Genomic DNA, 19,486 nt, shown 5'->3' with positions numbered 1-19,486 from the left:
AGCAAAAACACTCAAAGCATTTCACTACAAAGACAGTTTATGTAATGATACATTAGTCTCAAGCAACCATCCACAAGGGGAGGCTGACTAGGAAGGCTGAAGATCTAGCTATGGCAGGCATAAAGTATGTCTTATCTGAAGAGGAGAAGACTCACAAATATCAGAAAGACTCTGCTATAGAAACATAGATTTGGTCTATGCTTCTTCAAAACCAAGGGCAGAATCCTGGTGAAAGCCAAAGGAGGGCAGCTTTACAAAGTAGCAACTACTTACTCTAGAGGCTTTCTATTTGCAGGATTTACTCATGAAGCAACAAGACCCTGTCAGGAGATATCCGTTTTCCAAATGCTTCTCACCTGCCCCACTACAAACTCGCTGTGGTCCCAACCTAAGTCACTTTTATGTTTCATTTTATTTGTTTATTTACTTACTTGTTTACTTATTTGGGGGGGTGTAGGAAAGAAGCACATAGAGACAGAGAGAAAGGTGTGCTATGTCCTCTAGCCACCACAACCAACCTCCAGATGCATGTGCTATCCTGTGCATCTGGCTTATGTGGGCCCTGGAGAACCAAACGTGGATCCTTTGGCTTTGTAGGCAAACATCTTAACCATTAAGCCATCTCTCCAGCCCCTAAGTCACTTTTATATATCTGTCATCTCTCAGTTTGAAGGTCATGTCCTTCAAGAGGACTTCCTGACCCTCTGGAGAAGTTGGGTAAGGATAATTAAATGTTCCTAAACATTCTGTCACTGGCTTACTACATGCCTTCTCTAACATATACACATACATATGTTTGGCTTTTTGAGGTAGGGTCTCGTCTGACCCAGGCTGACCTGGAATTCACTATGTAGTCTCAGGGTGGCCTCAAACTCACAGCGATCCTCCTACCTCTGCCTCCCAAGTGCTAGGATTAAAGGCGTGTGTTACCACAACCAGCTCTAACATATTTTTTTAAATTGTGTTTGTGTCTTGCATTTGCACACACTCACAGGCACATATGTAAGTACACCAGGGTCTCTAGTCTCTGCAAAGGTATGCCAGACACTTGTATCACTTTTTGCATCTGGCTTACATGGGCAACTTGGGAATTAATCCCAGAATGGCAGGCTTTGAAAGTACTTTTAACCACTGAGCCATCTTCCCTGCCCATCTGACAAATCTTCATTCCATTACAACAACAGATTACATTTCCAGTGCTTGACACAGAAATTGGCATGTAGATAGATATCTGTGACTGAATGATGATTACTGATCAGGAACATTACACAAATAAGTTCTGGGGCTGTAGAGATGGCTTAATGGTTAAGGCACTTGCCTGTTGAAGCCTAAGGACCGATGTTTGACTCTCCAGATCCCACTAAGCCAGACACAAATGTAAGGCAAGTGCAAGGTTGCACATGCCCACTAGATGATGCAACGCCTGGAGTTCGATTTCAGTGGCTGAGGTCCTGGCATGCTTCACACTGCCTATGGCCACCTCCACAAAAACAAAAACTGTGTTGCAAATTCAATGACTTTCTCTTTTCTGCATTTGTTACACCCCATAATACCAGGTGAGCTACCAATTGGTTAATGGGGGGGGGGGGGAATTTGAAGAATAGGACAGCATTCAGGCCCCTTCAAAAGAGTCTACATTCTTCCTATTATCCCAATGCAGGTTCAATTTCAATGGTTGTAATCTCTTGATTACAGCTGAATAGGCAGCAGTTTCAGCCCAAAGATTTTATTTCTGTGCCATATTCCTCTGTTCGCACCAGTCCATTTCTGCATAATGCCACCCTTCACAGTTCTCAGGACATGGGCATAACAGCAAGCCTCTTACACAAACTTCTAGTCCAGTCCCTACAAAGTTCTTTGTCACCCTCACAAGCCAAACCTCACAGTCCACAGTTCTTACTGCATTCAGGTCTTTCAACTCTGACCAGAATAGTCCATCAAGCTGTACTCACAGCACTGCAAGGCATTTCTTGGGCTAAGGTTTCAAATCCTTCCATATTCCTCCCAAAAATCAGCTCTAAAAGGCCAAAAGCCATGCAATCAGAGTTCTAGCAGCAATGACACCACTTGTCATTACCAACTTTACTGCTGCAGTCAGGTTTGCACTGCTAGCAGAAAACACCCAACCAAGAGTAGCTTGTTGCGGGGGGGGGGGCTTATTTTGGCTTACAGATTCAAGAACCTCCATGATGGGTGCCCTCAGACATCTTTTAACTTTCCACTGAGATGCTGTTCATAGAATATAAGATCTACATTAGCATTTCTGTCAAACTTGTGATCAACTCCATGACTTCTTTACTAACAACAGTCTATACCTGTAAATTTATTTAACCCCCCCATACGACTTCACATTTAAAAGGAAGTTAATATCCCTAAATTCTTGACTATTCACTGGATGAAAGATGTTTGCATTCATTAAATGTTTGTTACCTCTGGAAGGATGGAATAGACAAGGATTTCTCCCCATTTCCTCTGAAAGGTGGAGCAAGGGTAAAAATAAGCTGGAGTCCTTGGGACCAAAGGAATAATATGGTGCTGAGTTCTCCAGGATTTATTCAGTCTCTACCTGACTTGGAGCAGAAAAACAACTGGAAAATGCCAAGCAATACAGTCCAAATAAAAGCCCTGTTAAAGCATGATCTCCCTAAGGACCCAGCAAAGGTCAGTTCAGCAAAATCAAGTGCTGCAGGCAATCACTACTCTACTGTAGCCAAATACTTTGGAGAAAAAAATATAACCCTCCCCAAATCCCCCCTGCCCCAGTAATGGAAATTTTAGAAATGAAAATACTAGAAATAAAAAGCTTAAAGATTGGGCTCAACAGCTGAATGGAAGGGATAGTAGAAAAAAATCAGTGAATAAACAGTTGGAATAGTAAAAAAAAAAAACCCAAAACTATCTAATATAAATAAGAGAGAGAGAAAAAGGAAGAACAGAGAGGTAAGAGAAATAGAGGGAGACAGATGAGAGAGCAGTTAGATTAATAGACCCTTAGAGACCAGCTGTACTAGAACAGAAGATCCAGTAAGGAGAAGAGAAATAGGATGGTGCCTTAAAAAGTACTCAAAGAGGGGCTGGAGACTTGCCTTAGCAGTTAAGGCACTTGTCTGTGAAGCCTAAGGACCCAGGTTCGGTTCTCCAGAACCCATGTAAGCCAGGTGTATGTGGTGGCACGTGTGTCTGGGGTTCATTTGTGGTGACAGGAGGCCCTGGCACACCCATTCTCTCTTTCTTTCTTTCTTTCTTTCTCTCTCAAATAAATAAATAAAATATTTTTTAAAAAGTACTCAAAGAGCCGGGTGTGGTGGCATATGCCTTTAATCCCAGCACTCAGGAGGGCAGAGGTAAGAGAATTGCCATGAGTTCAAGGTCACCCTGAGACTTCTAGGTAAGCCTGGACTGCAGTGAAACCCTACCTCGAAAAACAAAAAACAAACAACAACAAAAAAAGTACTCAAAGAGGGCTGGAGAGATGGCTTAGGGATTAAGGCACTTGCTTGCAAAGCCTGACAGCCTGAGTTTGTTTCCTCAGTAGCCATGTAGAACCAAATGCACAGAGCGGGACATACATAAGGAGTTCAGGCATGGTGGCACACACTTTTAATCCCAGCAGTTTAAGGCCATCTGGGACTACAGAGTGAATTCTCAGCCTGGGCTAGAGGATTCTACCTCACAAAGAAAAAAAAAAAGTACTCAAAAATAATAGTGGGCAGTCTAGTTTGGTGGCTAAAATCCCAGCTAGTTGGGAAACTGAGGCAAGAGAGATGAGAAATATGAGGCCAGCCTGGGTAACACAGCCAGCCCCTGCCCTGTCTCAAAAGAAAGAATGGCAGCCAGGTGTGTTGGTGCAGGTGTTTAATTCCAGCATTCGGAAGGCAGAGGTAGGAGGACTGCTGTGAGTTCAAGGCCACCTTGAGACTACAGAGTTCTAGGTCAGCCTGGGCTAGAGTGAGATCCTACCTTGAAAAAACTAAACTAAGCTAAAAATTAAAAAAGAAAGAAAGAGAGAGAGAGAGGCTAAAACTATCCCAAATGTGGTAAAGTCTATAACTTAAAATTCAAGAAGCAGAGCCAGGCATGGTGGCACACACCTTAAATCCTAGCACTCAGGAGGCAGAGGTAGGAAGATTACTGTGAGTTCTAGGCCACCCTGAGATGATATAGTGAATTCCAGGTCAGCATGACCTAGAGTGAGACCCTACCTCAAAAAACCAAAAAAACTGGGCTGGAGAGATGGCTTAGCAGTTAAGGCACATGGCTGTGAAGCCTAAGGACCCAGGTTTGATTCTCAAGTTCCCACATAAGCCAGATGCACATGGTGGCACATGTGTCTGGTGTTCGTTCGCAGTGGCTAGAGGCCCTGACACACCCATTATCACTCACTTTCTCTCTCTCTCTATATATATATCTAATAAATAAATAAATAAAAATAAATAAATTTAAAAAAAAAAAAGGGAGGCAGAGATAGGATTGGCAAGAGTTCTAGGCCACCCTGAGACTACACAGTGAATTGTGAATTCCAGGTCAGCCTGAGCTAAAGAGAGACCCTAGCCTCAAAAAAAAAAATAAATAAATAAAAAGAAGATTCCAAGATGAAGAAAAACCCCACTGAGGAGAAACCCAAAGACTCCAGTGCACTGAATGATAATGACCATACAACACCTCAGTGTTTGTGGACACAGATAAAGTTTCCTAAGAAGAAAACCTATAGAACCCAGTGCATAAAACAAAAACTTCAATCACTAATCAAGACTTCCATGTTAAGAACCCAAAACAAGGGGCAAAATAAAGCCAAAACAAGAAGAATGAAAGAAACAGTAAGATAAGAACAGCAGTGAAATGTCCAGGCTAGAAGAAAGCAAAAAGGAAAAGGCCTACGGCAAGTCACCAAGGTCCACAGGACTCATTTGAGGACTGCTTGGGACTGAGACACAGATGAATATAAATCAAAGAGGAAAAGAATGTACATGACTGGAAAGTGACAGAAAAAGTCACACTAGACCCTGCTGTGAAAGAAGAGACCTCCCTGAGTACTTAAGTTCAAGTGTCACTGTAATTAGCTTTTCACATTTTGAAGTATAAAGAAGTTTGAAATATCTTAGGCATCAAAATGTTTGAAATATTAGCATGTAATTTCCATTAAGTTGAGGCTCAGAAGGCAAGCCACACACATGGGTTAAATTTACTAGGTTTTAAATATGATCTGAATATTTATTATTTTATTCTCTATACATACTTCCCTAATGTTGACAAAATTCACTGAAAATAGGTTTTCTCAAAAAGATGTGCTTACCTCATAGAAGAAGGGGTGTCCAGCCATATCAAAGATGTTAACTTTGATTTCTCTGTCTCTGACTTGGACCCTGAAATATTCAAATGGAAACAATCCCAGAGAAAGTTGTGTTTCTACACTAACAATAAATATCACATGTCAGTTATGAATTTCAAAACGATGCACATATGAAATTTATTTATTTATTTATTTTGGGTTTTCAAGATAGGGTTTCACTCTAGTCCAGGCTGACCTGGAATTCACTATGTAGTCTCAGGGTGGCCTCAAACACACAACAATCCTCCTATCTTTGCCTCTTGACTGCTGGGATTACCTGGGATCACCTGGCTTAGAAGTATGAAATTTAAATGAGGCTTTCTTGGGTTGGAGAGATGGTTTGGCTGTTAAAGTACTTGCCTGTGAAGCCTAAGGACTCATGTTCAACTCCCCAGGTCCTGCCAAAAGCAGTGACGCAAGCACGCAAGGTCACACATGAGCACAAGGGGATGCACACATTTGGCATTCAATTGCAGTGGATGGAAGCCCTGGCACACCAATTCTCTCTCTCTTTCTCTCATTAAAAAAAAGGAAAAGGAAACTGGGCATGGTGGCACATGCCTTTAATCCCAGCAGAGAGGCAGTAGGGAGGCCGAGGTAGGAGGATCACTATGAGTCTAAGGCCACCCTGAGACTACATAGTGAATTCCAGGTCAGCCTGATCTAGAGTAAGACTCTACCACGAACAACAACAAAAAAAAAAAAAGGAAGGAAGGAAGGAAAGGAGCCAGATGTAGTGACGCATACCTTTAATCCCAGCACTCAGGAGGCTGCCCTAAATTTGAGGCCACCTTGAGACTACATAGTGAATTCCAGGTCAGTCTGGGCTAGAGGGGGCCCTACCTCCTAAAACCAACAACAAAAAAGGCCAGTCTGTTGGAGTTGCCTCAAAAAAGAAAAAGAAAAAGAAAAAGAAAAAGAAAAAGAAAGGTTTTCTTTGTGATTCTTAAGAGTCTAATCTTTACAAAAGAGCCAGCAACTTGGCAGACAAGGCTACCTCTTTGAGAACACTGAGCCACTTGGAGTAAGCACCCTCACTGACCTTCACCCTCAAGATCTTCAATCCACAGTCTGAACCAACAACTGTTTTTTTGTATGTGTGTGTGGTTTTCTGAGCATCTTGTTCTAGCCCAGGCTGACCTGGGATTCACTATGTAGTCTCAGGGTGGCCTTGAACTCACGGTGCTCCTCTTACCCCTGCCTTAAGAGTGTTGGGATTAAAGGCATGTGCCATCATACCTGGCATATGTGCTGGATTTTGAAAGAAATTCTGAAAGCTATCAAAACTGAATTTAAAGTCAAGGTAGTAGAAATGAATAGATAAATGCAAATGTACAGATATTTATGGAACATTCCTTTTACTGATTTTTTTTACAATAACATGTTGGGAGGGAGGGAACTACCATGGGATATTGTTTACAATTATGAAAGTTGTCAATAAAAATAAAGTGCTTAAAACTTAGAGAAAATAGTCCCCTCATATGCTGTTCTGGTAAACTTCATCTCTAAATGTATCTATCCTATCTAACAAGAAATATTTACTGAGCACCCATGAGGAATAAGCACTATACTATAGTAGGAGGAAATAAAGGGACAGCTCCTTCTTGAAACAAGAGACATTAAACATATACAAATAATGACAGAGGCAATTTGTAGTAAAGACTACAGATATATAGAGAATTCTAACATTTCTGTAATTTGCAAAAAATCTTGAGTGATAGAAAGTGTTCAGAGGCCTTAACACCTGAAATTCCTTGTTTAGGAAATGTGTTATCTACCCCCATTCTATTCTTGGCAATCTCCCCCCACCCCCTTTACCCCGTTAACTTAATTCTCTCTCCCTAAGCCTTTCTTGATTTATCTATAAGTAAATTCCAACTTGTATTCAAATTTACCCTTCCCAGATCACTTAAAAAGTTTTTTTTGTAATTCTTTTTTTTTTTATGAGAGAGAGACGGAGTAAGAATTGGCTTGCCAGGGCCTCCAAGCTACTGCAATCAAACTCCAGACACGTGCATCTTGTGTGCATGGGTGAAAGTGCATTTGCATCACTTCATGCATCTAGCTTACATGGGACCTGTAGAGTCAAACATGGGTCCTTAAGCTTTGCAGGCAAGTTCCTTGACTGCTAAGCCATCTCTCCAGGCTTATTTTTTAAATTATTTTTTTATTTATTAGAGACAGAAAGAGGGAGGGGGAGACAGAAAGAGAAAGAGAGAGAATGGGCATGCCAGGGCCTCTAGCCACTGCAGATGAACAAACTCCAGACACATGTGACACCTTGTACATCTGACTTACGTGGGACCTGGCATATTGACCCTGGGTCCTTAGGCTTTGCAGACAAGTGCCTTAGCTGCTCCAGCCCCAGATTTTCACTTTAGCCCAGGCTGACCTGGAACTTTCTCTATAGTCCCAGGCTGGCCTTGAACTCACAGCAATCATCCTATCCCTGCCTCTACCTAGATGCACAAAGTGTTGTGTGTCTGGAGTTCATTTGAAGTAACAGAGGCCCTGGCATGCCCATACTCACTCTCTGTCTGCCTCTCTTTCTCTGTCTCATTCATAAATAAATAAATAAATAAATAAATAAATAAATAAATAAATAGCCGGGCGTGGTGGCACACGCCTTTAATCCCAGCACTTGGGAGGCAGAGGTAGGAGGATCACAGTGAGTTCAAGGCCAGCCTGAGACTACATAGTGAATTATAGGTCAACCTGGACTAGAGTGAAACCCTACCTTGAAAAACCAAAAATTAAATAAGTAAAAATAAAATAAATAAAATAAAAAATATATATACACACACACACACATATACACACACATACATACATACTACATACATTTTAAGGGATCCCTTGGTGCTGGAGAAATGGCTCAGCTGTAAAGATACTTGCTTGCAAAGCCTGAGGTTTGAGTCTCCAGTACCCATAAAAAGCCAAATACACAAAGTGGCTCATGCATCTGGAGTTCATTTATAGTGGCAGGAGGTCCTGGCATACTCATACTCATTCTCTCTGTCTGTCTCTCTCAAATAAATAAATAAGTATTAAAGGAAAAAAAAAGGATCCCAAAGTGCTGGGATTAAAGGCTTGTGCCACCATGCCCAGCCCCAGATCACTTCAGCTGGATTCCAATAAACCATAAAAATGATAAACCCATGAAAAAGGTTCTCTAACTCAAATATTCCTAAATAATATTTAGAACTTTTATGAAGACTGTTTCAAAGCAGTGAAAAAGCACACCTGAGGATAAGGTCTGCTCATACAGAATGCTTCCTGAAGAGCTGCATCTGCAAGTTAGGCTTTGAGTTGACTTCTCAGTTAACACCAGGCCTGGACTAGAATGCATCAAATATACTGGCTGGATGAAAGAATGAAGTAACTGCCACGTGCCTGGAAAGGTCTCCTAGTCCTATCTTTCATAATTTATCTTCACAGTCTCAATACAACCTGCACAAGTGCATTGATAAAAATGAAACTCATTGTAAGGGGTGTTTTGACTATGTAATTCACAAACCCAGGAAAACAATATACTTACTTTGTGACTCCATAGTCAATTCCAATTGTTGCCAGGTATTTAGACACAAATCTTTTCTCACAGTATCGCTTTATAATACAGCTCTAGAAAGGTAAAAATAAATGTATTTAGTAAATACATACCAGGAAGATATGCAAAATAAGCACATTTCTTCATTAGCATTATTGTTAATTTATTTTTACATGTGTGTATATGGGTATGGGCATGGATATCACAGATGTGTGGTGGCCAGAAGACAGCTTCCAGGTATCTGTGTTCCACTTTCTTTGAGATAAGATCTTTTGCTGCTGCAAACAAACTGCCAGATTGCATGAATGTGCCACCTTGCTTTACACGGGTGCTGTGGAATTGAACCTAGGCTGGCAGGCTTTGCAAGCAAGAGTCTTTAACTGCTGAGCTATCTTCCAATCCCAGGGCTTTTTTCTACATTTATATTTATTTGTTTGTGTGCGTGCGTGTGTGTATACACACACGCATGCACATGTGTGTATGCTATGGCATACACATGGAGGTCCGAGGATAGTTTCAACATGCCTTGCTCCAGTTTCTTTGAGACAGAGTCTCTTGCTGCTGCAAATGATAGCCAGGCTGCAAATGAACATCAGATTTTGCTGGCTCAACCTCCCATTGCTGTAGATACACTAGGATCAGAGATGCATGCACCCATGTGGCCTGTATGTGGAAGCCCGAGTTGATGTCAGGTGACTGCCTCGGACACTCTTCATTTATTTATTCATTTTTGGTTTTTCAAGGTAGGGTCTTGCTCTATCTGAAACTGACCTGGACTTCACTACATAGTCTTAGGTCAGCTTTGAACTCACAGCAATCCTCCTACTTCAGCCCCTTGAGTACTAGGATTAGCGGCATGCACCACCATGTTCAGATTCACTTTATTTATTTTATTTTATTTATTTGAGAGTGACAGACACAGAGAGAAAGACAGATAGAGGGAGAGAGAGAGAATGGGTGCCAGGGCTTCCAGCCTCTGCAAACGAACTCGAGACACGTGCGCCCCCTTGTGCATCTGGCTAACGTGGGTCCTGGGGAACCGAGCCTCGAACTGGGGTTCTTAGGCTTCACAGGCAAGCGCTTAACCGCTAAGCCATCTCTCCAGCCCTTCACTTTATTTTCTGAGATAGGGCTTCTCACTGAACCTGTAGCTCATCAGTTCAGCTAAACTAGTTAGTGAGCACACCCTAATAATATCTTTCTCTGCCTCTTCAAAGCTGGATTATATCTGCACTGCCACACCCAGCTTTTACATGGTTGGGATCCAAACTCTGGTCCTCATGCATGTGTGGTAAGCACTTTACCCACTGAGCCATCTCCTCAGCACCTGTGTGCTCTTTTCTTTTGAAGACATTTTTGTTGATATACTTTCAACACTGCTGAAATATCTATGTCTAGTCTTGACTTCACTCCCAGGACCAGATCTGTATCTCCAAGAATTTACTAGATGGTTTCAATTTAGATATATTGCTGTCACCAAATTCAACATGTCCCCCAAAAGCTAATCTCACACATGACAGTAATTCATCCTGCTGATATCTAGCTTTGTTAATAATGCCACCATTTACCCAGTTACAGAAGATCAAAATATTAAAATCATATTTAATTCTGGGCCCATCATCCTTTAAGTATGCCTTCCATCCCCAAACCCCCTTTCCTACTGATAACACTTTTGTTTAGGTCCTTCTCATCTGCAGCCAAAGAAAGTGTCATTCCTTATTGGCCTCTCTTTTCCCTCCCAGCTTCAATTAGTGCTGTATACTGCTAACACTATCCACTTCCCTAGCTCATTTTTTTTCAGTAGTTCTCATTGTGAAGTTTGAAATCCAATTTCATTTGTCCTTTACTCAAGATCCTTCATCATCTGGCACTAATCTGTCTTCTCTGTTTAAACCCAGCAATATAAACGAATTTCTCAACACATTACTGGGATGAACATCCAAACCAGACACAGTTTGGGGGAGGAATAGATTTATTTCAGGCTCACAGATCCATGGGGAAGTTCCATCAGTTCCATGTGTGCTTCCACACATCCAGAGAGAAACAACCAGTGAGTGAGCAAACACAAACCTGCAGCAAGAAGACCCAGGCAGAGCCTAGCCCTCTCTGCATACCTGTTGGCTGGAATTTAGATCTGTTCCCAGTAACACCTTAGGGCTGGACTCCAGGCTCTGGCGCCCAATAGCAGTGATGACACCTCCTCAGCTAGGCAGCTGAGATCCAAGTCACAGCCTCAATAAAACACCTAAGTCTGAGGGGACACACGCTCAAACTACTTCAGTATGTGTATACACACATGTATGTAGAAGCATGCACATGTGGAGGCCAGAGGAGAACTTCAGGTGACCTCCACTGCGCATCTGTGTACTTCCTTGAGACAGGATCTCTCCCTCAACCTGGAGCGGCCATTTTCCAGTTAGTAGGCCCCAGTGACTCTCTGATCTCTGCTCATTGTCCTCAACCCTACAGATCAGGATTATAGACATGTATGGCCATGCCCAGATTGTTACGTGAATTCTGAGGAGCTGAACTCAAGCAGTCTCAGACCCTCCCAGACGCTCATGTTTAAGAGGCAACTTCTCTTAACCACTGGGCCATTTCCCTAGCCTGTTCTTGATTTCTGCTATTACTTTTCTCTCCACTTTCTCCCTTCTTCCAAATCTTACTTATTCTTTAAGAACCAGATCCAGTTCTGAGCTCTTACAACTGAACTTCTCCTTGTGGCCTTGAACTCACAGAAATTTTCCTACCTCATTCTCCCAAGTGCTAGAATTAAGGGTGTATGCTACCCCACCAGCTTTTAACAACAATTCTTTGTTTCTTTGCATGTCTTACCCTAGCTCTCACTGACCTGATATTTGCTCTGTAGTTCCAAACTAGCCTCGTACTCATGGCGATCTCCTACATATGCCTCCCAAACACTGAGATTAAAGGCGAGCACCACCACACCTAGCTTGTTAACAATTCTTAACACTCATAAAATTTTAAAAAATATTTTTTACTTATTTGCAAGCAGAGAGAAAGAAACCAAATAAGAGAGAGAGGGAATAGCCATGCCAGAGCCTCTTGTCACTGCAAACAAACTCCAGATGCATGCATTACTTTGTGCTTCTGGCTTTATGTGGGTACTGGAAATTGAACTTGCCATCAGGCTTCGCAAGCAAGTGCCTTTAACTACTAAGCTGTCTCCTCAGCCCAAGCACTAGTAACATAATTAACTTCAAGTGCTGGTAATAGAGCCCAATCTGTTCAAATTCTTTCCTACACTTCAATCTAAATTAAACAAACAAAATAGTTTTGTTGGTTTGCTTGCTTGTTTGTTCAACACAGGGTCTCAAGTAGTCAAGGCTAGTCTCAAACTTACTATGTGCCTGAAGATGACCTTGAACAGACTCTACAGCCTCCATGTCTCAAGTGCTAGAATTACAGGTGTGCCTCACCACCCATCTTAAGAGAGTACATTTTAAAGTATTTAATAAACTTGCCAGACATAATCCCAGCACTTGGGAGGCAGAGTAGAAGGATCACCATGAGTTCAAGGCTACCCTGAGACTACCGAGTGAATTCCAGGTCAGCCTGGGCTCTAGAGCACCACCCTACCTCAATAAACAAACAAACAAACAAACAAATAAATAAATAAATAATTTATTAAACTCATTGTGAACTGAGGAAAAAGCTTCTTTGGAGTGATTAATGTTAACAGCCTACACATTTGTTTTTTAAATATTTTACTTTTATTTATTTATTTGAGAGAGAGAGAGAGAATGGGTGCACCAGGACCTCCAGCCGCTGAAAATGAACTCCAGACACATGCACCACCTTGTGCACCTGGCTTATGTGGGTACTGGGGAATCAAACCTGGGTCCTTTGACTTTGCAGGCAAATGCTTTAACCACTAAACCATCTCTCCAGCCCCCCACACTTATTATTTATGTATTTATTTGTGATAGTATTTATTTACTTATTTGGATCAAATCCAGAGTCTTGTGCATGCTAAGCAAGCACTCTATCTACATCCCCAGCCCAGAGACTACACCTTTATAACTTAAAAGCACTTCTCAAATGTTTTTCTCTCACAATAGCCAAGAAAATAAAATAGTATTGAAATATTATTCATGAGATTAAAAGATCAAGAATCCTATACCTCCAATCCATTAACTAACCTGTTTCTAAAGATACACATTTAAGTGTTAATGTTAATAACATTAATAGTCATTTCCTATAACACAAGAGGACATGGTTCCTGTTTCACAGGATCTTAAAAGCTAAGTTAAATATAAATGCAGAGAGAATAAATAAAATTTAAAAATAATTTAAACTAAAGTAACTGCCCCCTTCTTGAGATAACTTAATATAAGTTGTGAAATGAACTTATATAAGTCTCCCAAATATAAGAAATTCATAATGAATAATAATTTAAATGTTAGAAGTACGAGTATAGTATTAGTCAACAAAATAAAAGCATAAAATAGATGGCAAGCTGATAGCACAGTGGTTTTAGCTGTTGAATTAAGCATAAAATTATCTTTCTTTTAACCTAAACAAAAAAGTACATGTTCACTTATTAGACAAATAGTGAATCTGTAACCTGTGCTGGACTTTATGATAAATATTAAAATATGAAAGCCAAGTCTCCACCTGCAGAAAGCTTATAGTGCCAGGCAATGGTGGTGCATGCCTTTAATCTCAGAGGCTGAGGTAGGAGGATCTCCATGAGTTCAAGGCCTGCCTGGGTACAGAGTGAGTTCAGGTCAGCCTGGGCTAGTAAAACGACGACAAAAGTTTATAGTTAGCAGAGAAAGGTGGGGGGGGACACTAAGTAACTCTCCAAGTAAACACCCCCCTCCCAAAGGTAGGGTTTTACTGTAGCTCAGACTGACCTGGAATTTACTATGTAGTCTCAGGGTAGCCTCAAACTCACAGCAATCCTCCTACCTCTGCCTCACAAGTGCTGGGATTAAAGGAATGTGCCACCATGTCTGGCTTTCCAAGTAAACTTTTAAATTACAGTTGTGGTTTTATAAAAATTATGGGATGTTATAAGATAATGTAATAAAAACCTAATATTTCACTTTTCAATCTACTAAAAATGGTACTTTAAATGGGATTAAAAACATTCCTTTCTTGGGCTGGAGAGATGGCTTAGCGGTTAAGCGCTTGCCTGTGAAGCCTAAGGACCCCGGTTCGAGGCTCGGTTCCCCAGGTCCCACATTAGCCAGATGCACAAGGGGGCGCATGCGTCTGGAGTTCCTTTGCAGAGGCTGGAAGCCCTGGCGCACCCATTCTCTCTCTCCCTCTATCTGTCTTTCTCTCTGTGTCTGTCGCTCTCAAATAAAGAAATAAATAAATTTAAAAAAAAAAAAAACATTCCTTTCTTGAGCTGGAGATGGTTTAGCAGTTAAGGTGCTTGCCTGCAAAGCCAAAGGACCCAGGTTCAATTCCCCAGTACCCACATAAAGCCAGACGCCCAAATGCACAAGGTGACACATATGTCTAGAGTTCGTTTGCAGTGGCTAGAGACTCTAGCATGCCCATTCTCTCTCTGTGTCTCAAATAAAATTTTAAAATACATGCTACAAAAAGCTATCATTGGGCTGGAGAGATGGCGTAGTGGTTAAGGCACTTGTTAAAATCTCCAGGTCCCACATATAGCCAGATGCAAAAAGACATCTTCCCAGCATTTTAAAGGGAACTTAATTCCATTTACAGAGTATTTCAGTAGCTGACATCTCTGCAATACTGAGCTCTCTACCTAAGAGAAAAATTTATCTTAACCTTTGCTTAGGTAATTTTATGGCCCTTCATAGAGTTTTAAATTATTTTTCATGTAGATCCTACATATTTCTTCTTGTATTTTATCTTGGTTGATATTGTAACTATTTTCCTTCTCTAACTGCACTATCTAATAAGTTCAGAACAATGTTAAATAAATGTGACAGTGGGTGTTAGAACTAGAATTCTTCATTTTTGGTCTTTGACTGCCATTCCATTATATTTGTTTCCCAAAAGGTGATCCAAACCACCCCATCCAATTATCACTTTTCTGAAATGGCCCCAAACCACCTGTCCACTACCACTTACTTTAAGTGGCCCACATTCTGAGGCAAGGTGAGCCCCCTGCAACCAAAGAATTCCCAAGACTCCACTGCTCCATAAGTGTCCCCCTGTCTGTAAGGGAAGTAGTTTCTGACCTGACTTGTCTGAGCTCTTCTCTGGCTTTCCCCAAATAAAGCCTGTCTCTGCTATTGAGTCGAGTCTTTCCTGCTTTTGTCCTAACAGTGGGCTTTTTGGGATGCTTTTAATATTATACCATTAGGCATAATAAAATTACAAGCATGATAAATGTACTCTTCCTTAGCCAGTTTACTACAAGACTTCTACAGAGGCTTTTTCCAGCACTCAATAAATGTATTCAATCAAAGCTCAGTTGATACATTCACAAGGGCACTAAGTAGTAAAAATCACTAGTAAGTATTTACTGAGAATCTGTGTGCATGGCACTGGCCTAAACATTTCTATTAGCAGCTCTTTTCCACTTAGACTCTAGTGGGAGTTGATTTGGGGAACCAACACTCAAGTATGGAAGAAGCCCTTCAATGGAAGAGTGGAGACTAATCTGTCTTTGATGATCTTGGGGATTCTTTTTTGTGTATATGGTTTTTAGAGATAGGGTCTTGGTCTAGCCTAGGCTGACCTGGAATTCACTAGGTAGTCTCAGGATGGCCTTGAAGTCGTGGTGATCCTCCTACCTCTGCCTCCCAAGTGTAGGGATTAAAGGCGTGCGCCACCCCCTTGGGGATTCTTAACCAATAGCTTTAACTTGCCAAGGGGAGACAAATTTGAGTGAGGAAATGAGAGTCTTAGAATTCTTTTTGGAAAGGTTAGTCACCTCTGCCCTTTCCTTCCCGTTGCTGAGAAGTTTAAGTGCTGAAACACACAGGGAGAAAGGAGGTGAAAATAGGGCTTCTCTGAGAAAATGGTTATGGTGACACTATGAGAACCTGAAAAGTCAAAACAAACAAAAACAACCTCGAGGATTATCCCCTGTGAGACAGGTCAGGTTATAAATATGGGAATGTAGGTTCCAGGCTACCCAACGACATGTGACTGATCCCAAGTCCTCACAGACATCCATTCACTTGTACTGACGGCCGAAGCCCGGCTGGAGGGTAACGACTTTTATTCACTGCCACCAGGTAGTGGCCGGGGCCGCAGAACAGACCTGCTACCTAAACAGACCGTGCGTCGTCAGGACCTAGGACTGAGGGCTATCTCTGGAATACATTCAGGGGTCAGGGACCCTAGGCCGCAGTGACGTCTGGAGAGGAGGAGGCAACCCAGAGGTCAGGAAGGTCAGGCAAGCTAGCCGGCCAGGCCGCATCCCCTCGAGCGCCCAGGGCCTGCTCTCGGGGTGGGCAGGGGGCCGGGCCTGGGCTGTGCGGGCAGCGGCCGTCCTCCCAGCCAATAGGCGGCCGCCCTGCGGCGAGCCGGTCCCGCCTCCCGGCGTGCGGTACTCACTTTCCCCACTTCGGCGTTGCCCATGGAGATGACTTTGATGCGGAGAGACTTGCCCGTCTCCTTCCGCTTCGGAATGTTGGCCTCCATAGCCCTAAGCTCTCTCGGGGCCGCGAGGTTCGGTGTCCCAGTGCACCCAGCTGGCCCGTCCCTCAGGCCTCCGCGCCCAATGGCGGAGCCGCTGCTCTCGTCACCGCCCGGGCTTCGCGGTTCGCCATCGCCAGGGCTGCCTGGCAGCGGCACGGGCGGCTGGGAACCAGCAAGCCAGGTGGGAGGAGCAACTCTCGCGATGCTAGCGCGCGGCGGCTGACGTCATGGCCGGGGCCTGGAAGAGGGTGGGCCAGAGGGGTGCTGTACTCGCGCTTCCCAGTCTGTGTAGTTCCTATCTAGTGGCAGGAATGTGTTGCTATCCGGGCCAGCTCCTGATTCTGGACGTTTCTAGAATTAAGTTAGTTAAAGACCTGATCGTGCCAAAATTCTAAGTAAACCACAGCTTTACAAGTTCTTCCAATGGGGACTGGAGAGATAGCTCAGCTGTAAAGGCACTTGCCCCCAAAACCTAACGACCATGGTTTGCTTCCCCACTACCCACGTAAAGCCTGGTGCGCAAAGTGATACATGCATCTGGAGGGGTTTTTTGTAGTGGTCATAAGAGGCGTGCCCATTCCCATTTTTCTTTCTCTCCCTCCCTCCCTCTCGTTCCCTCTCTCTTTGGAAATAAATAAATAAAATACTTTTTTTTCTTTCTGGATTCTTAGCGCACCCGTGGACAACTCTGCTCCTTCCTTTTCTCCTGCAAAAACACTGTGGTCCCTGAGAATTATCAGGTTTGAATCCAGGATCAGGATGGATAGCAGATACTTCAGTCCCTTATATAAAATGGGATAATATTTGCATGTAATGTGTGCACATACTGAGTATACTTTAAGTCATCTTTAAATTACTTATAATACCTAATACAATATAAATAATCATACTATGCTGTTTAGAGAATGACAGCAAAAGGTCTACACCTTTAGAATAGACATAATCCCCAACTCTGAATATTTTGGTGGACTGCTGCTTGAATCTGCAAAGGAAGCCTGCAAATGTCAGGGCCACCTGCATTGTATTTGTTGCTCAAGTTTTCTGAGAGGTAGCATCAGGAGCTGGGAAGATAGGAAGTCAGACCCTGGCTCTGGAAGAGAAGTAATACATGGCTTTGAATCTGGCTTTCCAGTGATTTTAAAAAAAGGACTTCCAGGTAAGATGGCAGAATAGGACTCATGCCAAACCAGCACTCCCCAGAGGAGCTTGCAGCCCCATTGGTTTGGATCTGCGTGCCTGCCCAGGCCTGTGCCAAGCTAGCTACAGGAGCAGAGACCAAACAAGGGGATTTTCCAATAGCATCAGCCTCCTTGCAAAGTCAAGAAACTTGAAGAGGAGACAGCGACACCAACTGAGGAACTGTTGAAGGGGATACAGCCAAGCAGTTCCAGTGCAACTCCAGGCTTCCTGAACTCTCCCATTCCCCCAATGGTCAGAACTGTTAACCTCCTGAGAGCTCATTCAGCCCTTGCAGCAGAGCACCCAGCACAGCTGATCAGAACACCAGCTCCACAGCACAAGAGGGAGGGATCTAGGTGGCCACTCAGCATTGGTGAGATTGGAAACCACCCCAAAAGTTAACAAGGCCAATTGACAAAAAAGCAGGTACATAGACCTGCACTGGAAGTGCTAATCTCTCTCCATGTCAGGGCAAGTTATGGGTTACATATTCTTGGTTGGCTTTACCATTCTTAATTAAGCTGTATTTGGGGGTTGACTATTGTTGCCTTTGATGCTTTCAGATTTATAGGGCTTTTGTCTTTTATTTCTGTCATTATTGGGGGCAGGGTCTGATTCAGATCTGGAACCCAATTCAGGACAGAATTCTCAACCTCCTAGCTGACAGGATTAAGGGTGTAGAACAACACACACCATTAGGGATTTTGGACTTATAAAATCCCCATACTTGCATACTCTGTGCTGGTTTTTAGTGATTGTGTATATTTCTCAGTTGAAGTTTAGAATTTGCCAATAAATTGTTCCACCCAGCCCTCCAGAATACTTGAGTAACAGGTAAACTCAACACCTAGGATGACCTCTGTGGTTGGATTGAAGTACAAGAGCCACACTTAGCAGTTTAAACTCATATCCTGAAGGTATATAAAGTTGGATTTCCATGTCTAAAAACATTGCAATTAATTAGAAAACCCAACCATCAAATCAACTCAGGGTGCAAAAGTTACAACATTATAATACAAGAAACACAAAGACTCAAGACAATATAATTTCACCAAAAATTATAAATCCATAAGAAATTACCCCCAATGAGACTGATTTAGATGAAATGCCTGACAACGATTTAAAAAAAAAGATTTTGGGCTGGAGAGATGGCGTAGCGGTTAAGCGCTTGCCTGTGAAGCCTAAGGACCCCGGTTCAAGGCTCGGTTCCCCAGGTCCCACGTTAGCCAGATGCACAAGGGGGCGCACGCGTCTGGAGTTCGTTTGCAGAGGCTGGAAGCCCTGGCACGCCCATTCTCTCTCTCTGCCTCTATCTGGCTTTCTCTCTGTGTCTGTCGCTCTCAAATAAATAAATTAAAATAAATAAATAAATAAATAAAAAATAAAAAAAAAAGATTTTATCTATACTCAAAGAAATCAAAGAAGAAATCAAAGGAATCAAAGAAGAAACTAAACTCCTGAAAGAGAACACAGGAAACCAGCTTAATGAAGTAAGGAGATCATAAAACATGAGTAAGGAAATAGAAATGCGAAAGAAAGGCAGACAGAAACACTGGCACTGAAGAACATAGTAAGTTAAATAAAAATCTCAATAGAAAGTCTCACCAATAAACTGAATGAGGGAGAGAACAGAATATCTAAACTAGAAGACCAGGTGACAGATCTAATACAGTCCAACAAAGAGAAATACAAACTAATAGAAAGGTATGAATGGGAATTTCAAGCTATTCAGGACACTGAAAAGATCAAACATAAGAATTCAGGCTATAGTAGAAGGAGAATTTCACTCCAAAGGCATAGTAGGCATTTTCAACCAAATTACAGAAGAC

General features: G+C 42.4%; 1 protein-coding gene across 2 annotated transcripts in view; it reads right to left on the bottom strand.

Annotated features, from left to right (window-relative positions):
- Dnajc27 (DnaJ heat shock protein family (Hsp40) member C27) overlaps positions 1–16,613 on the bottom strand; it is a 52,736-nt gene extending 36,123 nt beyond the window's left edge. For both annotated transcript variants that reach the window (XM_045150942.1, XM_004663746.3), the window contains exons 1-3: positions 16,395–16,613; positions 8,868–8,950; positions 5,294–5,363 (exon numbers count right to left, since the gene is read on the bottom strand). In XM_045150942.1, coding sequence (XP_045006877.1) covers positions 5,294–5,363; positions 8,868–8,950; positions 16,395–16,481 — 240 coding nt within the window. In that variant the 5' untranslated portion in view covers positions 16,482–16,613. The remainder of the gene's footprint in view (positions 1–5,293; positions 5,364–8,867; positions 8,951–16,394) is intronic.
- Positions 16,614–19,486: the final 2,873 nt, after the last annotated feature.

The sequence above is a fragment of the Jaculus jaculus genome, chromosome 5 (genome assembly GCF_020740685.1).
Source record: "Jaculus jaculus isolate mJacJac1 chromosome 5, mJacJac1.mat.Y.cur, whole genome shotgun sequence".
Lineage (NCBI taxonomy): Eukaryota > Metazoa > Chordata > Mammalia > Rodentia > Dipodidae > Jaculus > Jaculus jaculus.
This window is presented reverse-complemented; position numbering and strand designations above follow the sequence as displayed.